The following is a 20,126-nucleotide window of genomic DNA, read 5'->3' as shown; positions in this document are numbered from 1 at the left end:
ATTTTATTTGTTTGTTTTAAAAAACACTCAATTTCTTTGATTTTTTCTATTGTTTTTTTTAATCTTTATTCTCTTTATTTCCACAGTGATATTTACTTTTTCTTTCTTTCTGATAACTTTGGCCTTTTTTTTTCTAGTTCCTTAATATGTAAAGTTAGGTTATTTCTGATCTTTTTTTTCTTAATGTAGGTATTTAACACCATAAACTTTCTTCTTAGAACAGCTTTTACTACACTGCATAAGTTTTGGTACAGTGTGTTTCCATTTTTGTTTGTCTCATAATTTTTTTTACATTTTTAATTTAAATTCAACTTGCCAACATGTAGTATAACACCTAGTGCTCATCTCATCAAGTGCCCTCTCCAGTGCCCATCACCCAATTACCCTATCCCTTGACTCACCTCCCAAAAATCCTCACTTTGTTTCCTATAGTTACGAGTCTCTTATGCTTTGCCTTACCTTCTGTATTTATCTTATTTTATTTTTCCTTTCCCTCTCCTTTGTTCATATGTTTTGTTTCTTAAATTCCACATATGAGTGAAATCATATGGTATTTGTCTTTCTTTGAATGACTTATTTTGCTTAGCATAATACCTTCAAGTTCTATCCCTGTCATTGCAAATGGCAAGATTTTATTCTTTCTGATTGCTGAGTAATATTCCATTGTGTGTGTGTGTGTGTGTGTGTGTGTGTGTGCATACCACATCTTTTTATCCATTCATTTGTTAAATGGACATCTGAGCTCTTTCCATATTTTGGCCATTGTGGATACTGCTGCTATAAAGATTTGCCTCTTCAAATCACTAAGTCTGTATCCTTTGGAAAAATATCTGGTAGTGTACTTGTTGGGTCATAGGATAGTTCTATTTTTAACTTTTGAGGAATTCCTATACTGTTTTCCAGATTGCCTGCACTAATTTACATTCCCACCAACAGTATAAGAGGGTTCCCCATTCTCTGCATCTTCATCAACATCTATTGTTTCCTGAGTTGTTCATTTTTGTCCTTCTGACTGGTGTGAGGTGATATCTCATTGTAGTTTTGGTTTGTATTTCCTGATGCTGAGTGATGTTGAGAATTCTTTCATGTGTCTGTTAACTACTTGTAAGTCTTCTTTAGAGAAATGTCTGTTCTTGTCTTCTGCCCATTTTTTAAATTGGATTACTTGTTTTTTGAGTGTTGAGTGGTATAAGTTCTTTATGTTTTGGATACTAACCCTCTATCTGATATGTCATTTGTGAATACCTTCTCCCATTCCATAGGTTGCCATTTAGTTTTGTTGACTGTTTCCTTTGCTGTGCAAAAGTTTTTTTTTTTATCTTGATGAAGTCCCAATAATTCATTTTTGCTTTTGTTTCCCTTGCCTTCAGAGACATGTCTAAAAGTTGCTGTGGCTGAGGTTCCAGAGTTTTCTGTCTGTGTTCTCCTCTAGGATTTTGATGGATTCCTGTCTCACATTTAGGTCTTTTATTCATTTTGAGTTTACTTTTCTGTATGGTGTAAGAAACTGGTCCAGTTTCATTCTTCTGCACATGACTGTCCAATTTTCCCAACACCATTTGTTGAAGAGAATGACTTTTTCCATTGGATATTCTTTTGTCAAAGATTAGTTGACCATAGAGTTGAGGGTCCACTTCTGGGTTCTCCATTTCCATTGATGAATGTGTCTGTTTTTGTGCCAGTACCATGTTGTCCGGATGATTATAGATTTAAAAAAAAGATTTCTATTTATTTATTCATGAGAGACAGAGAGAGAGGCAGATACATAGGCAGAGGGAGAAGCAGGCTCCCCACGGGGAGCCTAATGTGGGACTCGATCCCAGGACCCTGGGATCATGACCTAAGCCAAAGGCAAACACCCCATCAACTGAGCCTCCCAGGTGCCCTGATGATTACAGCTTTGTAATACAGCTTGAAGTCTGGAATTGTGATGCCTCTAGCTTTGGTTCTTTTTCAACATTCTTTTGGCTATTCAAGGTCTTTCCTGATTCTATACAAATTTTAGAATTGTTTGTTCCAGCTCTGTGAAAAATGTTGATGGTATTTTGATAGGAATTGTATTGAATGCGTAGACTGCTTTGGGCAGCATAGACATTTTAACAATATTTGTTCTTCCAGTCCAAGAGTATGGAAGGTTTTTCCACTTCATTGTGTCTTCTTCAATTTCCTTCATAAGTGTTCTATAGTTTTCAGAATATAGATCATTTACCTCTTTAGTTAGGCTTATTCACAAGAATCTTATGGTTTTTAATGTGATTGTAAATGAGATCAACTCCTTGATTTCTTTTTCTGATGTGTCATTGTTACTGTATAGAAATGGAACTGACTTCTGTGTGTCAATTTTATATCCTGGGACTTGGAAAAAATAGGCTTTAAAACAAAGACTGTAACATGAGATAAAGAAGGACAGTATATAATAATACAGGGGAAAATCCAACAAGAGGATATAACAGCTGTAAATGTTTATGCACCCAACATGTTGTTACCAAATACATAAAACAGTTAACAACAAAGAAAGGAACAAATTGATAGTACTACAGTAATAGTAGGGGACCTTAACACCACACTTCTATCAATGGATGGATTATCCAATCAGAAAACAATAAGGAAATAGTTGCTTTGAATGCTACATTGGTCCAGATGGATTTAGCAGTTATATTCAGAACATTCCATCCTGAAACAGCAGAATATACATTCTTTTCAAGTACATGTGACACATTCTCCAGAATATATCATATATTATTCCAGAAGGCAAGTCTCAACAAATTAAAAAAGATTAAAGTAATACCATGCATATTTTCTTACCACCATGCTATGAAACTATGAATCAATCACAAGAAAAAATCTGGAAAAAGCACAAACACATGCTACTAAACAATGAATGGGTCAACCAATCGATCAAAGAAGAAATAAATTACATGGAAACAAAATGAAAAAGAAAACACAATAGTCCAAAATCCATTGGGATGCAGCAAAAGCAGTTCTAAAAGGGAAGCTTATAGCAATACAGACTATCTCTAGAAGCAAGAAAAAAATGTCAAATAAATGACCTAATTTTACACACAAAGAAGCTAGAAAAAGAACAAAACAAATCCAAAACCCAAGCAGAAGGAGAGAAATAATAAATAGAGTAGAAAAAAAAATATAGAAACTAAAACAAAACAAAAGCCCTTATAGAACAGATCAACGAAACCAGGACCTGTTTCTTTGAGAAGATAAACAATTGATAAACCTCTAGCCTCACTCACCAGAAAAAAAGAGAAATTATTCAAATAAATAAAATCACAAATGAGAGAGCAGAAATAGCAACTACCACCACAGAAATACAACCAAATGTAAGAAAATATGAGAAACTATATGCCAATAAATTAGACAACCTAGAAGAAATGGATAAATTCCTAGAATCATATAACCTATCAAAACTGGAGCAGGAAGAAATAGAAAAGAATAGACCAATAACCACCAAATAAATTGAATTCAGTAATCAAAACCTCCCCAAAAAACAGAAGTCTAGGACAAGACAGCTTCACAGCCAAATTCTACCAGACATTTCAAGAAGATTTGATACCTATTCATCTCCAAATATTCCAAAATTTGAAAAGGAAGGAAAACTCCCAAATTCATTCTATGAGGTCAGCATTACCTTGATACCAAAACCAGACAAAGACAACACAAAAAAGAACCACAAACTGCTATGTCTGTTGAACATAGATGCAAAAACTCTCAACAAAATACTAGCAAATCAAGTATAACAATACTTTAAAATATTAATTCACCCACAATCAAGGGGGAATTTATTCCAAGAATGTAAGGGTGGTTCCATATTAGCAAATTAATCAATGTGATACATCACATCAATAGGGGAAAGGACAAAAAACATGATCATTTCAATTAATGCAAAAAAGACATTTAACAAAGTACCCATCCATTAATGAAAAAAAAACTCAACAAAGTAGGTCTGGAGGGAATGTAACTCTACATAAAGGTCTTATATGAAAAACTTGTAGTGAACATCATACTCAATGGAGAGAAACTAAGAGCTTTTCCCCTAAGATTATGACGAAGACAAGGATATCCACTCTCCTCACTTTTTTTCAACATAGTACTGGAGTTCTATCCACAGAAATCAGACAAGAAAAAGAAATAAATGGCATTCAAACTGGGAAGGAAGAAGTAAAACCTTTACTGTTTGCAGATAACATGATACTGTATAGAGAAAGACCTGAAGACTCTACCAAAAAACTACTAGAACAATAAATAAACTCATAAAGTTGCAGGATACAAAATCAATGTTCAGAAAATTAAATACATTTTTATATAGTAATGAAACAGTAGAAAGAGAAATTAAAAAACAATTCTATTTAAAATTGAACCAAAAATAATAAAGTACCTAGGAATAAACTTAGCCAAAGAGGTGAAAAACCTGTACTCTGAAAACTAAAACATTAATGAAAGAAATTAAAGATGACATGAAGAAATGGAAAGACATTCCATGCTCACAGAGTAGAGCAAATATTATTAAAATATCTATACTTCCCAAAGCCTTCTAGAGATTTGAATAAATCCCTATCAAAATACCAGTGGTATTTCTCACAGAACTGGAAAAAAACAACCCTAAGACTTATATGGAACCAAAAAAGACCCCAAATAGCCAAAGCAATCTTCAAAAAGTAAAACAAAACATGGGGTATCACAATTCCTGTCTTTAAGATATACTACAAAGTAGGAGTAGTCAAAACAATTTGGTACTGGCACAAAAATAAATGGATAGATCAATGGAACAGAATAGAAAACTCAGAAATATATAATTAATCAATCTTCAAAAAAGGAGGACAGAATATGTAATGGGGAAAAGATAGTCTCTTCTACAAATGGTATTGGGAAAATTGGTCAGGTGCATTGAAAAGAATGAAACTGGACCACTTTCTTATGTCATACACAAAAATAAACTCAAAATTAATTAAAGATGCAAATGTGAGAACTGTAGCCCTAAAAATCCTAGAAGAGAGCACAGGCAGTAATGTCTCTGACAACAGCCATAGGATCATTTTTGTAAGTATGTCTCCTGAGGAAAGGGAAACAAAAGCAAAGATAAACTATTGGTACTACATCAAAGTAAAAGCTCCCACACAGTAAAGGAAACAATCAGCAAAACTAAAAGGTAACCTGCTGAATGGGAGAAGATATTTGCAAATGACATATCTGATTAAGGGTTAGTATCCAAAATATATAAAGAGCTTATAGGGGATCCCTGGGTGGCTCAGCGGTTTAGCACCTGCCTTCGGCCCAGGGCATGATCCTGGAGTCCCGGGATCAAGTTCCACATCGGGCTCCCTGCATGGAGCCTGCTTCTCCCTCTGCCTGTGTCTCTACCCCCCACCCCTGTGTGTGTGTCTCTCATGAATAAATAAATAAAATAAAATAAAAAAAGAGCTTATATAACTCAATACCTAAAATCCAAATAATCCAATCAAAAATGGGCAGAAAAAGGAACAGACATTTCTCTAGAGAAGACATACAAATGGCTAACAGGCACATGAAAAGATGCTGAACATCACTCATCTTCAGGGAAATGCAAATCAAAATTATAATGAGATATCACCTCACCATTAAAAAAATGAGATATAACCTCAAATCTGTCATAAGGGCTAAAGTTAAAAATATAAGAAACAAGTATTGGAGAAGATATTCAGAGAAAGGAAATACAGTGCACTGTTGGTGGGAATGTAAACTTGTACAGCCACTGTGGAAAACAGTAAGGAGGTTCCTCAAATAATTAAAAATAGAACTACCCTATGATCCAGTAATTATGCTGATTATTTATCCAAAGAATACAAAAACACTAATTCAAAGGGAAACATGCATCCTTATGTTTATAGAAGCATTATTACAAAAAAAAATTGTGGAAGCAGCTCAAGTGTCCTTCGATATATGCATGGATAAAGAAGATGTGATATATATATATATATATATATATCAACGATACTTATCCATAAGAAAGAATGAAATCTTACCATTTGCAATGATATGTGTAGAGCTAGAAAGTATTATGTTAAATGAAATAAGTTCCTCAGAAAAAGACAAATACCATATGATTTCTCTCATATGTGGAACTTAAGAAATGAAACAATATAGTAAAGGGGAAAAGAGAGAGAGAGAGAGAGAAAGTAACAGACTTTTAACTATAGGGAATAAACTTTTGGTTACCAGAAGGGAAGTGGATAAAATAGGGGGAATGGATAAAATGGGTGATGAGAATTAAGGAGTACATTTGTTGTAATGAACACCAGGTGTTGTATGTAAGTGTTGAATCACTACATTGTACATCTGAAACTAATATAACACTTTATATTAGCTATTTTGGAATTAAAATAAAAGCTTAATAAATAAAAGAATACTTTATTGCTTTAAAAATGCTATGAATCATCTGAGATTTCAGTAAGTCATAATCCTTATGCTGGAAAAGGATCTGGCTATATTGTTGATGGCTGCTGAAGGTTGGGCTAGCTGTGGCAATTTCTTAAAATAAGACAATAATGAAGTTTGCTGCATTGATTGAATTTTCTTTTCACAAGCCATCTCTTTAATATGCTATGCTGTTCGATGGCATTTTATCCACAATAGAATTTTCAAAATTGGAGCTGATACTCTCAAACTCTGCTACTGCTTTATTAAGTAAGTTTATGAAATATTCAAAAACCTTTTTTGTCATTTGAATAGTCTTTATAGCATCTTCACCAGGAGTAGGTTCCATCTCAAGAAACCACTTTCTTTGCTCATCCATATGAAACAACTCCTCATCCATTGAAGTTTTATCATGAGATTGCAGGAATTCAGTCACTTCCAATTTTATTAAGAAGCTAAGGAAATATCTTAGTACTGACCTTCACTTTCATCCACAGAAGTATAAAAAACTGTTCTTTCCCGCAGCAAGCGCTTTGAAATTGTGATTGGTTTGTGCCTTCTTGCTGTTACTCGAGGCGGAGGGACTGGGGGTGTAGCACTTTCCTCAGGTGGACCCGAATAGATCTGTAAAAGGAGAATATTTTCAGGAAACAATTAGAAAGATCAAGTTTTTGTTTCCCTAATGCTAACTACCAGTTGGTGCCCACCAGCACTACATCTAGAGTCTGCCATAGCAACTATAGTATGACAAAAGAAATTGGGATTTTTAAAATCACTCCAGCTACCAGCAAGTTTTTAGAAGTCTCCTATCATGTTTAAGACACAGGACCTGGCACATCACAATGTGGAGGAAAGAATTCAGACAAAAACTGCAATATCAGTCCCAGATTTTTCACTTACTGCCTAGGCAAGTCACCCCCTATCTCTGAGCTTTAGACTCCTCATCTGTAACATAGGGAGAGTACCACATACCTCCCAATGTGCGATGAGAATCAAGTGAAAAGGGTACTCAAGGTACATTGTATGGGTAGGAGTAGGGTGTAGATAGTTACTAAAATGCACCCAATATTTCTGAAAGGATACCAAAGAAACTAGTTAGATTGTTTGCTTCAAGATAGGAATAATGAGTGGCTGATGAAAGGATGGAAGAAACTTCTTTCTCATTCTTATATAATTTGATCTTTCAAAATTTCATACCATGTACGTATTACTTATTCAAAAAAGGGCAAAAACAAAATGTGTTATACGTTGTAAAAAGTGCTGGACAAATGAGGGAGAAGTTATCATTACAATTTTTTTAAAGCAGGGTCCATGCCCAGCACGGAGCCCAGCATGGGTCTTGAACTCACAACCCTGAGATCAAGACCCAAGTTGACATCAAGAGTCAGATGCCTAACCAACTGAGCCAACCGTGCAACTCTAATGATTACAAATTTTATATAGTGTCTCAATATGTATTTGAAAATCTTTCTTGTCTCTGGAGAGACTGAACTTTTGGCCAGAGTGCACATTTTGAGAGGATGCACACATGGTGAGGAAGGAAGGGTACAATTTGGTAGTGCGATAATAAAATCAATCCCAGGGCAGCCCCGGTGGCTCAGCAGTTTAGCGCCGCCTTCAGCCCAGGGCGTGATCCTGGAGACCCAGGATCGAGTCCCACCTCGGGCTCCTGGCATGGAGCCTGCTTCTCCCTCTGCCTGTGCCTGTGCCTTTCTCTCTCTCTCTCTCTCTCTCTCTCTCTCTGTGTGTGTGTGTGTGTGTGTCTTTCATGATTAAATAAATAAAATCTTAAAAAAATAAAATAAAAAAATAAAAATAAAAAAAAATAAAATAAACCCCAATAATTGGTGCAAAGAGAAATGTCAGAGACCAACATTTTATCAGGCTCCATAGTCATAGAACTTACAAGGAAACTCTGTAAAAGCTGAGCAATGATAGAATGTAGTGCAAACACAATCACAAGGCAATACATGTCTCAATGTCTCATGGTATAGGAAAGAGAGAGTATGACATAGTAGCAAGCAGATAAGCTTTGAGGCCATCCAGTTTCACAATCATTAGTAATAATATTCTAAATAACTACTATTTTGTGAGAATATGCTTATGCACTATAGGAGTTGTAAAGAATGTCCCTTGCTATTTATCAAACACACCAGGGCCTTTGCACTGAGTGTTTCATCTACCTGGAGTGCTCTTCTTCCAGGTATCTATCTATATAGCTTGCTCTCTTAATCGTAGGCTATAATCAAATATAATCCTCTCAGTGAGTCCATCTAAGTGAATGTATCTAAAATTTTAATACACCTTCCTGTATGCAATGCCTCCTATCCCCCTTCCCTAAGTTTTTTTTCTCCTTAGCATTTATTACTTCCTAACAAGGCATATTGTAATTACTTATTTTGTCTTTGTGTCTGCCACTCTAATCTACTGTAAGCTACATGGAAGTACATTATCATGTTCACTGCTAAATCTCCAGCAACTAGAAGACTGACTGGAATTGCCGGGTCAAAAGAAAAACACATTTAAAATACTGTTATAAAAGGCCAAACTGTCCTCTGAAAAGACTGTAACAGCTACTTCCACTTTTAGCCAAGATAGCACAGAAAGTATTAGGTTTGCATCTTCTGCCAGTAATAATTTAAAAACTAGAAAAAAAAACCCACATAACAATGGTTTTCAAGGCATTGGAAATCTGGCAATGAAAGACAGTGATCCATGAGAGACAGGAAAAAGAAATGAGGTGAGCCTCATGATATTCACAGTTTACAGCCTGGAGATAGTCTGCAAGCCATAATATATGGAGGGAAACTCAGAAGGAGCCCATCAGTCTGTTTAAGTTGAGGACACTGAGTTGCAAGTATGGAGAGGGCAAGAAAGAGAATTTTTCAGGGCAAAATATCAGAGAGAAGATAGCTGCACAAAGAGCTCTGAAGAGCTGCAGAGGTCCTCTTTAAGACTTTAGATGAGTAGGGATCAATACTTATGTGTGAGGAAAAAACCACACAATTGAATTAAAGGGACAAATTACCTAGGATCACACAGTGTGTAGAAGATTTCCTGTTCTCACCAGGCACAGTGGAAAATAAAATAATTAAGTGCTATGGGTGTTGGGCAATGCAGATGTGGGGCATGCAGGCAGCTGGACAGATCCAGCAGCAAGAATGCTAGGTTGCGACATGGGTGTCATCTTTCTTTTGTCTTACTGTTGGTGTTTATCAGTATAAAACTCCCTCTTAGAACTTCTTTTGCTGCATCCCATAAGTTTGATATACTGTTTTTCCATTGTGATTTGTTTCAAGATTTTTAAATTTCCCTTTTGATTTCTTCCTTGACCCATTGGTTGTTCAGTAGTGTGTTGTTAAATTACCATATATTTGTGAATTTCCAGTTTTCCTCCTGTTATTGATTCCTAGTTTCATAGCATTCTATAACTTTTTTTTTAATTTTTATTTATTTATGATAGTCACAGAGAGAGAAAGAGAGAGGCAGAGACATAGGCAGAGGGAGAAGCAGGCTCCATGCACCGGAAGCCCGATGTGGGATTCGATCCCGGGTCTCCAGGATCGCGCCCTGGGCCAAAGGCAGGCGCCAAACCGCTGCGCCACCCAGGGATCCCTAGTTTCATAGCATTCTAGTCAGAAAAGATACTTGGTATGACTTCAATCTTCATCCATTTGCTAAGGCTTGTTTTGTAACCTAGCATATGATCTATGCTTTATTTTATTTTTTTATAATAAATTTATTTTTTATTGGTGTTCAATTTACCAACATACAGAATAACACCCAGTGCTCATTCCGTCAAGTGCCCCCCTCAGTGCCATCACCCATTCACTCCCACCCCCCGCCCTCCTCCCCTTCCACCACCCCTAGTTCGTTTCCCAGAGTTAGGAGTCTCTACGTTCTGTCTCCCTTTCTGATATTTCCCACGCATTTCTTCTCCCTTCCCTTATATTCCCTTTCACTATTATTTATATTCCCCAAATGAATGAGAACATACAATATTTGTCCTTCTCCGATTGACTTACTTCACTCAGCATAATACCCTCCAGTTCCATCCACATTGAAGCAAATGGTGGGTATTTGTCGTTTCTAATGGCTGAGTAATATTCCATTGTATACATAAACCACATCTTCTTTATCCATTCATCTTTCGATGGACACCGAGGCTCCTTCCACAGTTTGGCTATTGTGGACATTGCTGCTATAAAATAGACCTGCCCTATGACCCAGCAATTGCACTGTTGGGGATTTACCCCAAGGATTCAGATGCAATGAAACGCCGAGACACCTGCACCCTGATGTTTATAGCAGCAATGATCTATGCTTTATAAAGTTCCATGTGCACTTGAGAAAAATGAGTATTGCGTTGCTGTTATGCAGTGTGCTATAAATGTCTGTTAGGTTCATTTTGTCTGAAGTATAATGCAAGTCCAATATTTCTTTATCGATTTTCTGTCTGGATTGATCTACATGCATGGTTGTATGAGGGGTATTAAATTTCCCTACTATTATTTTTAGTTGCCTCTCTCCCTTCAAATTTGTTAGTATTTACTTAATATATTTCAGTGCTCTCTAATGTTGGGTGCATATATATTTACACTTGTTACATCCTCTTGAAAAGTAGACTATTTTATTATATAATGACTTTCTTTGTCTCTTGTTACAGTCTTTGGCTTAAAGTTTACTTGTCTCATGTAAGTATAGCTATCCCTTCTTTCTTTTGGTTTCCACTTGCTTGGTATTATCTTTTACCATCCCTTTATTTTGAGGCTATGCATGCCCTTAAAGCTGAAGTGAATCTCTTTTAGGCAGCATATTGCTGGGTCTTATTTTTAATCTATTCAGCACTCTATGCCTCTTGATTGAAAATTTTAATCCACTTATATTTACATAATTATTGATAAGGATTTACTAATTCTATCTTAATAATTGTTTTCTGCCTCTTTTATAATTCTGCTGTTCCTTTCCTCTTCTCTTGCTGCCTTTCTTCTAGTGAAGTGATCATTTTCTGAACTGGCATGTTTTGATTCCTTTCTCTTTATCTTTTGTGTATCTACTTAAAATTTTTTGCTTTGTGGTTACCATGAGGCTTCCATAAGCAAAAATACCAATATAACAATCTCTTTTAAGCTGCTAACTCTATCTTTGATTGTATACAAAACCTCTATCATTTTACACCTCCTCCCATATTTTGGTTTTGATGGCACAATTTACCTCTTTTTATATTGTGTACCTATTAACAAATTATTGTTCCTAAAGTTATTTTAACAGTTTTGAACTTTAACATTTATATTAGGGTTACATAGTTAACATACCACCATATTACAGTATTAGAGTGTTCTGAATTTGAATATATACTTACTTTTACCAGTAGATTTTATATTTTCATATATTTTTATATTACTAATTTGAGGCCTTTCATTTCAGCTTGAAGAACTCCTTTCAGTATTTCCTGTGAGGCAGGTCTAGAGTAGAACTCCCTCAGCTTTTGTTTGTTTGGTAAAGTTTTATCTCTCCTTCATTTCTGAAAGCTGACTTTTCCAGGTAAAATATTCTTGGTTGGCATTTTAATTCTTTCAGCATTTTGCATATATTAACCAACTCTCTCTTAGCCTGAAAGACATCTGTGGGAAATCTACTGATAGCTTTATAAGGTTCCTTTATATGTGAGTATTTTTTTCTGTCTCTCTTACTGCTTTGAAAATTCTTTTATTTTACATGATGATCATGATTTCATGATTTTCGTTTTACATGATGTCTTGGAGAAGATTTTTTCAGGTTGAAATTCTGGAGTGCTTCTGAGCTTCATAAATCTCTCCCCAGATTTGAGAAGTTCTCAGCCATTTCTTTTTTTAAAACTTTTAATTCCAGTATAGTTAACATACACTGTTATGTTAGTTTGAGGTGTACGATGATTCAACAATTCCATACACTTAAATCTTTCTTTATAACTGTTTATTAATCAAAACAATTCTAATATTCAAGCCAGAAATCTGGACATTATTATCCTTGTATTCTCCCTCTTCCTCATAGCTCACATCCATTTACTCACCAAGTTCTGTCAATTATTCTTCCTTAAACTCTCTAATATATCCTCTCTGTTCACTACCACTGTCTTGGTTCCATGTCTCATTATATCCACCTAATATTATTACAATGATCTCCTGTTTTTCTGTGCCTCCTGTCACTTTTTCCTTTAATATGTCTACCAAAGTATGGATTGATTGACCTTCATAAATTCAAAATATAATTGTGCTACGCCTCTGCTTAAAATATTTCAGTGACACCTCACTATTTCTGGGATAAATTCTAAATTCCTTAGCACTCAGGTGTTCCATAATCTGGCCACTGCCTTCAATCTCCAGTCTCATCTTCCACTATTTCTACATTCATACTATACTACAGCAATACTGAAGTATTATAGTTTTTACATATCATGTTTTCTCACTCTTGTGTATACAGAATTCTCTGTGCTTATAACACTTCTCCCCGTTATGGCAGAGACTGCCAATTGCTTCTTAGTATCTATCCTCTCTTCTTGCTTTTACTCTTAGAAGTCACTAAGTTTTAGTTGCTACCCATGCCTACATTTTCTAGCCTTCTAGCAACTAAGTAAGACCATGTACTTAAGTTTTAGATAATAGAATACAAGCGAAAATAAATTTATGCAAACTTCTGGATCATGATTTAACAAAGAAATTGTCTTTGTTCCATTCTATCTCTTTTCCCCTTCTCTTTGGGTGATAATGAAGACCGATGTCTAGGACCCAGAGATTGAGGCCAAGTGGTGAAGATGGCAGAACTGCCCCACAAATTTTGGACTATTTATCTCTGGACTTCTCCATGAGAGAGGTAAACTTTTCTCTATCTTATTTATGTCACTGAATTTGTGGTCCTCTTTGTTATAGGTTAGTCTGTACCTTAATTAATCCACTCCTCTTTGATTTTCAGAACTCAACTCATGCATTACCCAGTGTACGAAGCCTTCTCTGACTCTCAAAAAGAGATATGATCCCCTTCCATGTGCTCCCATAGCATCTGATGTGTATCTTCATCACAGTAGTTAGTGTACTATATCCTGTGTGTTAGATGGTCCAAATTCTCTGCCAGTATCATGAGTTTCATAACAATAAATATTTTTGTCTCATTCATCTTTAGAAGCAACAGCCCTACTAGGGCACCAGACAAAAGGTAGGGGCTCAATGGCAGTTTTCAGAATTAATAAATGAATCTTGGCTGCCATACCCTTTAAGACCTATTAAATAATAAAGCCTATTCTCCTTTATCCCTTCTGCAACTGCAATTGGGAAAAGACAGCATAGCATAGAGATTAGAGTCAGCTTTGAGTCATAATCACTTGTGTTGGAGCTTTACAACTTACTGGCTAAGCAACCTCAGGCAAAGTATTTACACATAGTTTAGATACTGACACTTGAGGCTCAGTTTGAATTTTGCATCTACCTCATAGGGTTGTTGTAATAATTGAATAAGAGAATGTATGTAAAGAGCATAGTCCCAACATGTTAAACACTCAATAAATAATAACTATTCTATTAGCAACCCTAAAAAGGACTTAATCCCATATTTCCTTGACATGGGTGATAAGGTGCTGGGGCAGGAGGGAAGTTGAGATTGGAACAATAAGGAGTGAAGTGGCTATATGCTACACAAATCAGGGGATGTGAACTTGTTGGGTCTTTAAGGTCTCTGCCAGATTAAATGATTTTATTTCCCTCTTCCAGTAACACAAATTAGTCGCTTCTCATTTACAAAGCTTCTTACTCATAGCCTATTCTTTAAGGTATTACCCAGGCCCCAAGATGGATGTAGGCTCACCAACTCCTAGGGTTTATAATGACAGATTCCAAGTTTACCTGGACAGGATGCTTTCTATAGTCCCTGTCTTCTCCAAATAGACTAAGGCATTGGTTGGGAGCCTTTTGAGACCAGTTCTACCAATGTTCCAGTAGGCAGAGCTCAGAGAAGGTGCTTGTTAGGCTTAAATTCACACTCTCTAAAATGAGAAAAGTCTAGAAAAATAGAGAGGACATTTCCTGTTGTGTAGCCTCTCTAAAATTAAAACATGACTTTTACAATCCTACAGTCAACATGGATTGCAACATCTTCCCCAAAGCTGGCCTACAGATATAAACTTTGGAGATAGGCTTTAATGGGGAAATACTGGAAATTACTGTGGTAGGAAGAATCCACCACCTCTCTGTTCTGTGGGCCCTCCAAAGGTCTCATTTCACATCTCTTTTTAAATGAGCTTTAACTTATGTGTTATTGCTATTCCCTTTGAGAAAAGAAATGGAGTAAATGGTCCTGTTTGCTCATTCAACCCTGGCCACTTTGGTCTCTTAGCTGTTCAACACGCCAAAAAATTTCTGCCTCAGGGCCTTTGCACTTGGCTGTTCATTATTCTAGAAGCAGTTCTTCCCCAAGATATCCACCATAGTTTGTAGCCTTAATTTATTCACTTTTTTGCCCCCATACTATATTATATTAATATAACCTTCTATAAGATGACAATCTCTTACATTGTTTTATTTTTCTTCAGGGCACTTATCACCCGGCAAACATCAAATTGTTTATCATTTGTCTCACCCAACTAGAATATAAGATTCATGAAATAAGGAACTTTGTTTTGTTTATAGATATATACAATAATAATTTAATAAGTATTTATTTAACTAATGGATATTATTAGCTCTTTGAAAGTAGAGCTATAAAGTACAGATTAACTAGTCACCCTCAGAAGGAAATCCTGGAAAAATTTCCATAGTTTCTCTTATGAGAAAAGAGAGATGATGGGCCCATGATTACTGGGATGATGTACTTTTGGGAGCCCAATTTTTTAAAAGGTTTTATTTAATTATTTATTTGATATAGAGAGAGCATGAGCATGGGAGAAAGAAAGAGAGAGAGAGAGAGAGAATGATCAGGGGGAAGGGTAAAGGGAGAAGGAGAAGCAGACTCATGGCTGAGCAGAAGGCCCAGTGCAGGGCACGATCCCACACCTGGGGATCATGACCTGAGTGGAAGGCAGACATTTAACTGACTGAACCACCCAGATGCCCTGGTAGTCCAATTTTAATGAGGGGAATACTTTTAGAGATGAATGGAGTTAACAAAGGTACAAGAAAAGAAACCTAGTCTGCTCCACTCAATTCCCTGTCAACTTCTTGAGTATCCATGAAAAGACATTCTAACCATGTTCTCAGAAAGGAATAACAGTATACCCTTTGAAGGTAGAAGAAACAAATCCTAAAGAAATGGGAAACTCATAGTGCATTCAGCTGTCCTAGAGATGGATGGGGACAAATACCAGACAGCACAGAATACAAAAATAGCTCCTTTGTATCTCATGCAATCAGTGCAAAGGAGGAAGTGACAGCAGTGGCAGTAAATGGCATAAATGGTAGGACCAGCTGCTGACCTAGAAGACTGATTACAAAATGGCTTTGGTGGAACAAACTTTTCCCACGTTCAAGCCATGGGTCAGAGCTATTTTTAATGATCAACTCCTATACAGTGCTTACTATATATCAAGCAGTTTTAAGCATTTGTATATATTAAGTCATTTATTGATTACACAAATCACTTCCTCTGAAATTCGAAAGGGAATTTAGGGCAAAATGACATGAATGCTCATCTAGCACATTAGGGTAACCACAGAATAAATCCATCTACCTACCCCTTTTCATAGGATTAAAAGAGGAGAGAAAAATAGGCAACATAAATGGAAAGTTGGAGAAGCTATCACTAATACTTGAAAGGAAATAAGCCCTTACTTTCCCCCTCTTCAGGAAACTGGAGTGGCTCTTCTATACGTAAAAAAATCAAGCTGGAATTATTTTTTTAAAGATTTTATTTATTGAAGAGGCGGGGCAAGATGGCAGGACAGTAGGATCCCTAAGTCACCTGTTCCCACCAACTTACCTAGATAACTTTCAAATCATCCTGAAAATCTATGAATTCAGCCTGAGATTTAAAGAGAGAACAGCTGGAATACTACAATGAGAAGAGTTCGTGCTTCAATCAAGGTAGGAAAACGGAAAAAATCAATAAAGAAGCATCCAAGGGGGAAGAGCCCCCGAGGAGCCCGGATAAGGCCGGGCTGCAAGAGTCTCCAGCACAGGAAAGCCCAGTCCCGGAGAAGCAGCAACTTTACTAATGTTCCCGGATGGAAAGGCACTGGCAGGGAACTTGGGCAGGATCCCAGGAGGGGCAGTGGAGCCCCCAGGTTCCCGGGGTCACTAACAGAGGAAGTGCACTCTGAAGGAGAGCATGCCACACACCATGGACCATGGCGGTAAAGGGCTGGAGCGCCGCCCGCTGGGGACTCGGGAGCAGCTCAGGGAGTGGCTCTGGGCGGAGGGGGCTGCGCCGCCCCGAGAGTGCAATTCCAGCAGCATAGGCCCCGGAGCTCAAGATGCCGGTGGACACAGCCCAGGATCCAGTGCTCCCCTTGGAACAGGCGGAGGCCTGGAGGACACAGGACAGCGAAGAGACTCCTGCCCCCAGGCGGAACCGAGCTGTGCAGATCAGCGCACTGCCCCTGGAATATCCAGGCCCCTGCGGACCAGGAGACTGTGGTAGATACTTCTGGAGCTGACTCTAGGGCTGGAGAGCTGGCCGCTGCCACTGTGGTTGTTGCTCCTGGTGTCACCCTGTGCCTGGGACAGAGCAGGGCCGCCAAGGAACAGGGACCTCACAGGATAAACAGCTTCCACTGAGCCCGGCACGTGGAAGGGGTGGGGCAGCTCTCCCAGGTGCACACACCTGAGAATCAGCACAGCAGGCCCCTCCCAGAGAACACCAGCTGGAAGAACAGGGGAAGAGCATGTTTTTTGTTTGTTTGTTTGTTTGTTTTTAGATTTTATTTACTTATTCATGAGAGAAACAGAGAAAAAGAGAGAGGCAGAGACACAGGCAGAGGGAGAAGCAGCCTCCATGCAGGGAGCCCGATGTGGGATTCAATCCCGGGACTACAGGATCAGGCCCAGGGCTGAAGGCAGTGCTAAACTGCTGAGCCACCAAGAGGACCCCTGGAAGAGCAAGTTCTTAACCAAGCAGTGCTGGAAAGCTCCAGGGGAAGTCGAGGGACTTACAGTATATAGAATCAGAGGATTATCCTCCTTGTTTTGTTTTCTTGTTTGTTTGTTCCCCCCATTTTTTCCCTTTTGCCTTCCTTTTTCCAGTACAACTTGTTTTTAGCCACTCTGCACTGAGCAAAAAGACTAGAAGGAAAAACTCACAAGAGAAAGAACTAGAAACAGTACTCTCTGCCACAGAGTTACAGAATTTGGATTACAATTCAATGTCAGAAAGCCAATTCAAAAGCACAATTATAAAGCTACTAGTGGCGCTGGAAAAAAGCATAAAGGATTCAAGAGACTTCATGACTGCAGAATTTAGATCTAATCAGGCCGAAATTAAAAATCAATTAAATGAGATGCAATCCAAACTGGAGGTCCTAAAGACAAGGGTTAATGAGGTAGAAGAGTGAGTGAGTTTTAGAAGACAAGTTGATGGTAAGGAAGGAAGCTGAGGAAAAAAGAAAAACAATTAAAAGATCATGAGGATAGGTTAAGGGGAATAAATGACAGCCTCAGAAGGAAAAATCTACGTTTAACTGGGGTTCCAGAGTGTGCCGAAAGGGACAGAGGACCAGAAAGCGTATAAAACAAATCATAGCTGACAACTACCGCAACTTGGGGAGGGAAACAGGCATTCAGACCCAGGAGATGGAGAGATCCATCCCAAAATCCATAAAAATCATTCAACACCCAACATTTAATAGTGAAACTCACAAATTCCAAAGATAAAGAGAATATCCTTAAGGCAGCAAGAGACAAGAAATCCCTACCTTTACCAGGAGAAGTATTATATTAACAGTAGACCTCTCCACAGAGACCTGGCAGGCCAGAAAGGGCTGGCAGGATATATTCAGGGTCCTAAATGAGAAGAACATGCAGCCAAGAATACTCTATCCAGCAAGGCTCTCATTCACAATAGAAGGAGAGATAAAGAACTTTCAAGATAGGCAGAAACTGAAAGAATATGTGACCACCAAACCAGCTCTGCAAGAAATATTAAGGGGGACTCTGTAAAAGAAAGAGGAAGTCCAAAGAAATAATGCACAAAAACAGGGACTGAATAGGTCATGATGACACTAAATTCATATCTTTCAAGAGTAATTCTGAACGTGAATGGGCCTAATGATCCGATCAAAAGACACAGGGTTTCAACTGGATAAAAAAGCAAGATCCATCTACTTGCTGTCTACAAGAGACTCATTTTAGACCTAAGGACACCTACAGCCTGAAAATAAAAGGTTGGAGAACCATTTACCATTCAAATGGTTCTCAAAAGAAAGCAGGGGTAGCCATCCTTATATCAGATAAATTAAAGTTTATCACAAAGACTTTAGTAAGAGATGAAGAGGGACACTATATCATACTTAAAGGACCTATCCAACAAGAGGACCTAACAAATGAATATTTATGCCCCTAATGTAGGAGCTGCCAAGTATATCAATCAATTAGTAAGCAAAGTTAAGACATACTTAGATAATAATACACTTATACTGGGACTTGAACATTGCGTTTTCTATAATTGACAGATTTTCTGAGCACAACATCTCCAAAGAAACAAGAGCTTTAAATGATACATTGGAACAGATAGATTTCACAGGTATTTACAGAACTTTGCATCCAAACGCAACTGAATACACCTTCTTCTCAAGTGCACATGGAACTTTCTCCAGAATAGACCACATACTGGGTCACAAATCAGGTCTTAACCGATACCAAAAGATTGGGATTGCCCCCTGCATATTTTCAGACCATAATGCTTTGAAACTAGAACTTAAACACAAGAAGAAGTTGGAAGAAATTCAAACATGTGGAGGTTAAAGAGCATCTTGCTAAAAGATGAAACGGTCAACCAGGAAATTAGAGAAGAATTAAAAAGATTCATGGAAACTAATGAGAATGAAAATACAACCATTCAAAATCTTTGGGATACAGCAAAAGCAGTCCTGAGGGGGAAATACATCACAAAACAAGCATCCATCCAAAAACTGGAAAGAACTCAAATGCAAAAGCTAACCTTGCACCTAAGGGAGCTGGAAAAAAATACAGCAAATAGATTCTACACCCGGCAGAAGAAGATAGTTAATAAAGACTCGAGCAGAACTCAATGAAATAGAGACCGGAAGAACTGTGGAACAGATCAACAAAACAAGGAGTTGTTCTTTGAAGGAATTAATAAGATAGAAAAATCATTAGGCAGCCTTATTAAAAACAAAGGAGAAAAGACTCAAATTAATAAAATAACAAATGAAAAGGAGAGATAACCACCAATACCAAGGAAATACAAACGATTTTAAAAACTTATTATGAGCACCTATATGCCAAAAAATTATGCAATCTACAAGAAATGGAGCATTTCTGGAAAACCACAAACTACCAAAGCTGGAACAGGAAGAAATAGAAAACCTGAACAGGTCGATAACCAGGGAGGAAATTGAAGCAGTCATCAAAAACCTCCCAAGAAACAAAACTCCAGGGCCAGATGGCTTCCCAGGGGAATTCTATCAAACGTTTAAAGAAGAAACCATACCTATTCTACTAAAGCTGTTCGGAAAGATAGAAAGAGATGGAATACTTCCAAACTTGTTCCTTGAGGCCAGCATCATTCCAAAACCAGACAAA

The 20,126-nt window shown here is 37.4% G+C and overlaps 1 protein-coding gene across 7 annotated transcripts in view; it reads right to left on the bottom strand.

The window, feature by feature from the left end:
• The window catches only part of OPHN1 (oligophrenin 1), a 587,085-nt gene that overhangs the window by 106,123 nt on the left and 460,836 nt on the right, over positions 1 to 20,126 (bottom strand). For all 7 annotated transcript variants that reach the window (XM_077888989.1, XM_077888994.1, XM_077888992.1 and 4 more), the window contains one exon: positions 6,885 to 7,029. In XM_077888989.1, coding sequence (XP_077745115.1) covers positions 6,885 to 7,029 — 145 coding nt within the window. The remainder of the gene's footprint in view (positions 1 to 6,884; positions 7,030 to 20,126) is intronic.

Source organism: Canis aureus, chromosome X, assembly GCF_053574225.1.
Source record: "Canis aureus isolate CA01 chromosome X, VMU_Caureus_v.1.0, whole genome shotgun sequence".
Classification (NCBI taxonomy): domain Eukaryota; kingdom Metazoa; phylum Chordata; class Mammalia; order Carnivora; family Canidae; genus Canis; species Canis aureus.
This window is presented reverse-complemented; position numbering and strand designations above follow the sequence as displayed.